Here is a 7,713-nt window from a genome sequence, read left to right as displayed (position 1 = left end):
CACTACCGATCTGTTATTGAGAAACCGCACTCTGCCACCCGGAGGTATAGGCCACTCTCGTGAATCTCAATGCTGCACTTTACCTTTCTGCAGAAAAGGTCACGCTCAGACTTACTGTGGTCTGGCGTGGACCTGCCCCGCGGAGCGACTTCACACTAGACACACTACTTTCCACGTCTGGATAAGTATTAATTTTTGGTGCTAACCGGTATTTTCGCACATTTGCTCCCTGCATATCAGCCGTCAGCATCTGATTACAGTACTTTGCAGTGTACGTCATGCCCTCTGCGTGTATTTAGCTCGTAGCGTCTTTAACACAGGGTTTGGATAGCACTAGTACGATGGTCCCCACATAACTTTTGGACTTATAGCCTTTACGCAGGGCCCGAGGTGCAGACAATGTAATAGGGTTGATCAGACCGTTCCTTATATGTCGTACACCCATGTGAGTATTATCACTAATATATATATGGTTTTCTGAGATCTAAGGTCCATTAGGACCTGACCTAGCTAGTATGCCCCTTTAAGTACATTGGAGTTCCTATAACCCCTTTAGCCGTAACTAATCATGTATTTTTTAGTCCGGAGACATTATCGCATACATAAGAGTAGGAAACCAGTGTACTTAAATATATCGTAATAATAGTAGTAGTATATAGAATTTGAGGTGCAAGGTATTCCAGCAGTTGGGTTGGACCTTACCTTCGCTGCCTTCCAGCTTATAGGCTCCTGCCCCTTGCACCTCTATTACCTTATAGGGTCCCTCCAATCCAGGAGCGAGTTTTCCGGCTGATTTGTCCCTTGTGGGTCACAGATCGCCTTAGGACCCAATCCCCTTTCTGGAAGGTTCTGGATCTGACATTCTTGTTGTAGCTCTTGGCTACTTTCAACTTGTTGGACGCATGGCCGTCTTTTCATCGAGTAGGTCCAGACTCAGGGACATTAGCTCTTTGTTCTCCTCATAGGAGAGGAATTCAAAGACTGTGGTCCTTACGTGCACCTCCGTGGATATCACCGCTTCAGCACCATAGACAAGTGAGAAGGGAGTCTCCTGGGTAGCCGTCTTCGGGGTTGTCCGATAGGCCCAATGTACTCCATGTAGCTCTTCTGCCTATCGCCCATGGGCGTCTTCTAGGCACTTCTTGAGCATATTCACCACTGTCTTATTAGTGGATTCTGCTTGACCGTTAGATTGGGGATGTCGTGGTGCTGAATAGGAAAGCTTGATGTTCTAGTCCTTGCAGAACTTCCGGAAGTTGTAGCTTGTGAACTAGGGTCCGTTGTCTGTGACAATCTCATGGGGAGTTCCGAAGCGTGTGAACACGTTGGTCCATAGGAATTTCCTGATCTGGAGATCCGTTATCTTGGCTAGTGCTTCAGCTTCTACCCACTTCATGAAGTAATCGGTCACGACCAGGAGGAAGATCTTTTACCCCGGTTCCATAGGGAATTTCCCCACGATGTCCATGTCCCACTTTCAGAAGGGCCAAGGAGATCTTAGAAACTTGAGGTTCTCTTGTGGAAGGTTGGAGACTGGCGCGTGCTTCTGGCATTGGCTACAGAGTTTGGCTTGTTTGGGGGACTCCCTCGCAATGGTTGGCCAGTAGTATCCAGCCCTTCTGGCTCTAAGTAACAAGCTCCGACCACTAGAATGGGAACCACACTCTCCCTCGTGAAGCTCTTCTAGTATCCTGGCGGCTTCTCTAGGGGTAAGACATCATAGATAGGGTCCTGAAAAGGATCTTCGGTATAGTTTCCCCTAGGAAAAGCAGTACCTGGAAGCTTGGCGCCTTATCTTCCGACTTTCGTCTCGATCTTCAGGTAAGGTGTCGTACCTCAGATAGCTAATGATGGGAGTCATCCAGGTCTCTCCTTCGTCTACTACAGATACTTCTTTAGGCTTCGTCTCCTTTTCGGTTACGGGCCATTGGAGTACCAGTAGTGGGATGCTCATATGACTTATAGTTTCTAGGGCGGACCCTAAATTAGTTAGAGCGTCGGCCTGGGAGTTGTGCTCCCTAGTTATCTGGGTGAGCTTACAGTGTCGAAACCTGTCGAGTAGTCGCTTAGCCACAGATAGGTACCTGATCATACTCGGATCTTCCGCCTGGTAGTCTCCTTGGACTTGGCATATGATCAGTTGTGACTCGCTGAAGACCTGGATGTCTTCTACTCCCATCTGTTTGGCGAGTGTCAGACCTGCTATTAGAGCTTCATACTCAGCTTTGTTGTTCGTTGCTTTGAAGTTGCATCGTACAGCCCTTGAGGCTGGTTCCACCGTAGGGGAAGTTAGGACTAGTCCCACGCCTGCGCCCCTTACGTTACAAGACCCATCAACGTACAGTGTCCATTCGCCTTTATCCCCTTCGCTATCACGAAGCTTTACCTCTTGTTCCAGGGCTGGAAGCATGGCAGAAGAGAATTCAGCTACAAAATCCGCTAGGACTTGCGACTTGATGGCTGTTGCAGGCCGGAAGATCACATCGTACTCCCCCAGCTCTATAGCCCATTTTGCTAGTCGTCCAGACACTTCTGGCTTGTGGAGGACTGCTTTGATGGGGAAAGAGGTGACCACCACAATTTGATAAGCCTGGAAGTAGGGGCGTAGCTTTCGAGCCGCGTTAACTAAGGCGAGGGCCAGCTTCTCAAGGTGACTATAGTGGGTTTTCGTGTCTAGCAATGATTTGCTCACGTAGTAGATAGGGTTCTGTTTCCTTCCTTCTTCCCTTACTAGGACCGCACTAACTGCATGCTCTGATACCGCCAGATAGAGCAGTAGGACTACCCCTTCCAAGGGTTTCGAGAGGAGAGGTGGAGTAGTGAGATAGGCCTTGAGATCGGATAGGGCTTGCTCACATTTATCGGTCCATTGGAAGTCCTTGGGGTCCTTCAAGGTTTTGAAGAAGGCATGCGACTTGTCAGATAGCCTGGAGATGAACCTGCTCAGGGCCGCCATCCTTCATGTCAGTCTTTGCACCTCCTTGACGTTGCGAGGGGAAGGTATCACCTGGATTGCTCTCACCTGCTCTAGGATTGCTTCAATGCCCTTGTGGGTGACTATATACCCTAGGAACTTCCCAGAGCTTACCCCGAACGAGCACTTCGAAGGGTTCAGCTTCATGTTGTACCTCCTGAGAGTAGTGAAGGCTTGTTGAAGGTGCGAGATGTGGTCCTCAGCGTCCAGGGACTTTACCAGCATATCAATGTTAGGGTATTTTTGTGTAGGATCGTTTAAGTTCTACGGAACACTAGAGGATTTGTATGAAAGCAAGAGAAATCGTAAACTAGAAGATGTTATTGAGTGTTTTGATCGGGACTACAATGTTTGGGTGTATAAAGCCTAGTTCTAGTCGCCTAAACTCTAATCTTCTAGTCTCCGAAAGTCGATCACTTATTCTAGGGTTTGGGCTCCCCTTTTATAGTCGTAGATGTCGGCTTCAAATAATAGAACTCTTCCATAATCAGAAAAATGGAAGTTTCCCTTTAGGTAGAAAACTTCTATTTTGCTCCAAGGGGTCGGACCCAAGGCAGGGGTCAGTTCCTGGTTTCTTCTTGAACAAGGGTCCGGAAGTCGATGACCGATCCGGAAGCTAGAGAAAACTCATGTCTGGATATTTTTCCCCAACAGTTTGCCCCTTATTCCTTGATTTACCCGTGGAAATCAAGGGATAACATGTGCTTCTTGAGTCTTAGTAGTTTTCTCTTGGGTACCTTATCTTTTAGCAGTAGGCCAAGAGAGGACCCTAGCTGATGAAATGAAATACTGATTTTACGAGGCTCTGAAAGTCATATCTTCTTGGAGCGTTTAGACCCGCGTCTTGGCTTGTTCTCAAATGAAGATGTGAGATGGAGTGTTCCCTTTTAGAAGAATCAAGGGGTACAAGCCTTGCTTTTTGAACATGATCGAGTGAAGTGGGCTTAGCGAACAGGCCCAAAGACGATTGAGTTTCTTCGTTTGGCGCTCATTCAGTCGCGTGGCGATTTGTACGAGGCGCGTGTTCGCCACCCTAGGGTTTCCTCCTTCTTTCTTTCATTTGATTGAGACCAAAGTCTCTCTCTTCTCATTTCTTCTCTATTCTCCTCAAGATTCTCTCTCTCAGCGGATCCCTCTCTTGAAGATTTCCTCTCGTTCAGGTAGCCGTCTTCTTCCCTTCTCTCTCTTCCTCTCTTATACTAGATCGATGATGTCCGACGGTTCCCTAGAGTCCCCTGTAGATAGTAGAGATAGATCACCCTGGGTTCGGTGAACTCCTCTTCTCAATCCCCCGAACCCATAGCTGATGGGGAGGATCCTTGCCTCGATGTCGCGGAGTATGTTTCTTTCGGCGATGAAGTCGAAGAGTCTTTGCTGGTGGGTCCGGTTTCCAGAATCGGAAAGAGAGATGTTGAAGAGTGGAGGAGGAAGTATTATCTTCCCCGGGATCTGGAGATCCGAGTTTCGGGTCCTTCCGACATAATTTCGGATTTCAAAGTCGATGAGATCCCGATCTACGAAGCGTACTTCGAGGCGGGCTTTCGGGATCGCGTTCCTTCCCTGATCGCGAAACTCTCGGAGCACTTGGAAATTTCTCCGGGTCAGCTGACTCCTCCAGCCTGGAGGACATTGATAGCAATACAGAACCTTGGCGACTTGGAGCGCTTGGTGATAGGAGTGAACGAGGTGCTCTATTCGTACTATGTCGCTGATATGCCTGGATCAAAGGGGAAATATTACCTCCACACTCGTAGTAGCCAAGCTTTGGTTCGAGAGATCGAGAAGAGTGCAAGGAAGCATCATCCAGTCTTTAGCAGTAGATGGGCAGAGAGATTTGCCTTCGTAACCCTCCCCAGATTTTCTCCTATTTGGCATGTAGTGGGTAGGTTATTATTCTTCTCAAACGGCCTTTGATTGCAATACTGATTCGTCTTCGTTGTTTTTTTTATTGCAGAGGTGTCTCGCAAGTCCGTGCCTGAAGGGAAGAAAGTTGTTGATCAAGTTCTTGATCTTCCTCCGTCGCGTCGTCAAACCACCTTTCTTACCAGCAAAGAAGTCTTAAGGCAGTGCAGCATCTGGGGTAAGCCTTTCACATCATGCCTTTTCTTGCGAGCTGGTTCATTGACTGCTTTGGTCCTTTGCAGGTAATATGTTGGGATCCACAGGAGAAAAAGCTATGGAGGCATTCATACAGGCCGCGGGAAAGCTCTCAGCCAAGAAGCCTGTTGCTAAGGCCACTACCTCGGGTGATGAAGATGTCCAAATCCTCAAGAGTACTAAGCGCAATGGACCCACTAGCTCAATCCCTTCTGCCTCAAGGAGAAGAACTCGGGCCTCGAGATCGACTCCGAAGTCATCGACTCCAGAGCCTTCTCTTAATCCTTGTCTGGACCTGGCCAAGGTGGTAGCTGATCTCTCTTCCTCAACGTTTCCAGGGAGTGCCTGCTTTCTTCCTTCTGGGGACCTCCCAAAGGCCTTTGAGAGTGTTCAGTTTGATCTCCTCCAGGTAAGACTTCGCACCTTTCCCTTTTCCTTTTTCTTCGTTATATGGATTAGTGATCATTGCGGTTTGATTTGGAGGTTATGTCTCAGATTCACCACCTTGAGGACATGGTGAACGAGCAGTCATCCACGAAGGAGCTGGAGAGCGTGAATGCTCAGCTCAAGGAAGAGAAGAACAAGGTCCTCGCTCAGGGAAAAGAGATCAAATCTCTTCAGCTCAAGCTGAAGAACTCGAAGGAGGCTGAGACTGCTACTGCCACGGAGAACACCGCTCTGACGCGTCAGTTGGAGGAGACCAATGAGGAGCTCTGTGGGCTGAAACTGGAGAAGGAGTCCTTCGAGGACGAAATGATGATGGCTGTGAGCGGAGCCAAGGTGACTGCTCGCTGGGAGCTGATGAGGGAATGGCTTAAGGAGTTGATAGTGCTCAAATTACCCAGTAGAGCTTACTCTCTCAAATAAGAAGTACAGCTGTAATACTTAGGGATCGAATCACGAGGAGGTAGGGAACCAATTAAATAAAATCTACTAATCAATCCTAGGTGAAGTTGGTTTTAATGATGGAAATAAAAATAACAATTCCTAAAATGAGCAAGGTAGTTGCTCTAACTAACAATAAGATGGGTTGTTTAAATGTGATAAAGAGTGCTAGACTTAGGGCTTTTATTCAGGAATGGAGATTATAATTTCTATAAATGCTTTAACAAGCTGCTTGCATGATACTATAGAACTCAGTCGCTTAACTCTCAGTGATGTCTCACTGGTTAAATAATCTAGATCTCTGGCCTCAACTGTCGTATGTTGACACAGAAAAATAGTCGATCGACATCCTTTAAAGATCCTAGTGATCTATATTCTAGTTAGTTAATCTAGAACAAACATAGGGTGCAATCCATTTGATGAGTATCACAACTTCGCAATTATAGTTTGAGGCTAATCCCACAAACCTATTTAAACCCTAGATCTAACAAGTAGACTACTCAGACATAGCTAAGCAATTCATGACAATGGATAGATGAAAGAATTGCATAGATAGAATAAAGTAGAAATACAAAAGGAGATGAGAAATCTCTCCAATCTCTCAAAACAAATAAAAATCTAGTCTCTCTCTCACACTCTCTGCTTAGACTTTTTTGAAGGTTCTTCCAAACTTGCTTGCCGTCAAAAAACACTTAGCAGGAATATTTAAGCATTTCCATTAGGTTAAAAACTTGTCAGGGGCAATCTCGTAATTTGGTGGAGTCTTGGTGAAGTAGTCGGCTAAACCATTTCGTCCTCGATATCGATCGACAACACTAGATGTGTATCGATCGATTATAATCTTCTAGTACGCGGATCTTCTCAGCTACATCGATCGACAACTCAGGATGAGTATCGATCGATTCTTATCGCAATGTTGACTTCTGACTTGGTCTTGAATGGACAACTCGGGTGTATCATCTCTTGTATTCCAAAATTCTCCAAAAACATCACTTTATCACGAAATGCTCCTGAACCTGAAAACATACCTAACAGGCTAGAAAACAGATTAAATATATAATAAAATACTAGTATACCATGGTTAAAAACGGGTAAAATCCATGGTATATCAACTCCCCCAGACTTACTCCTTTGCTTGTCCTCAAGCAAAAACAGTAGTCTTTGGAAAAGGTTTGAAAACAGTAGGAACTCAAAGATTCAAAATATTGAAGTCATCACTCTATGGGTTTGCAATTCATATCTAAACATCCTAATCACAGAAGTTCATTATGCCTTACCAAATCTCATCTAGTCAACAACTTAGCAAATCTCATCTGACATTCCCCTCTACTAACCTCATTTCGTAACATAAAATAAAAGTGCAGGCTTTACCTTGGGAGTATCGATCAAAGGACACATGGATTCAACTCAAACAAGTATCTGAACACATAGGTAGTCTTCTCTGATCCCTTTCTCCCCTCATCTCTCTTCTCTGAATCTATTATTAGTTTCAATTTCAACAGGTTTCGATGCCACAAAGGGTCATCTAGTCTATCTCATTGACATTTGCATTGTAACTCATACATTTTTGACAAAGTGTAGCAAATAATGGGGTCTTTGGTAATTTACCTATCCCTCGTTTCCACAATGTGTGATCATCCTTGAGATTTAGAATACTGGGGTCGCAGGAGACACTCCTACCCCTCTGCCTCTCAAGAAATCATTTCAATCTTGATCTTGAGACGCCGAAAAGAGAGAAGGAAGGGAACCAGAAACAC

At 45.8% G+C, this 7,713-nt stretch overlaps 1 protein-coding gene across 1 annotated transcript; it reads right to left on the bottom strand.

Annotated features, from left to right (window-relative positions):
* Positions 1-1,477: 1,477 nt before the first annotated feature.
* On the bottom strand, positions 1,478-3,199 carry LOC130495701 (uncharacterized). Its single transcript, XM_056987173.1, has 3 exons — positions 3,023-3,199; positions 1,776-2,590; positions 1,478-1,703 (listed from the first exon to the last, which is right to left on the bottom strand). The coding sequence occupies exons 1-3, from the start codon at positions 3,197-3,199 to the stop codon at positions 1,478-1,480; spliced, it is 1,218 nt and encodes a 405-aa protein (XP_056843153.1).
* Positions 3,200-7,713: the final 4,514 nt, after the last annotated feature.

Source organism: Raphanus sativus, chromosome 6, assembly GCF_000801105.2.
Source record: "Raphanus sativus cultivar WK10039 chromosome 6, ASM80110v3, whole genome shotgun sequence".
Lineage (NCBI taxonomy): Eukaryota > Viridiplantae > Streptophyta > Magnoliopsida > Brassicales > Brassicaceae > Raphanus > Raphanus sativus.
Note: the sequence above shows the minus strand (reverse complement) of the source record. Positions and strands in the feature narration are given on the sequence as shown.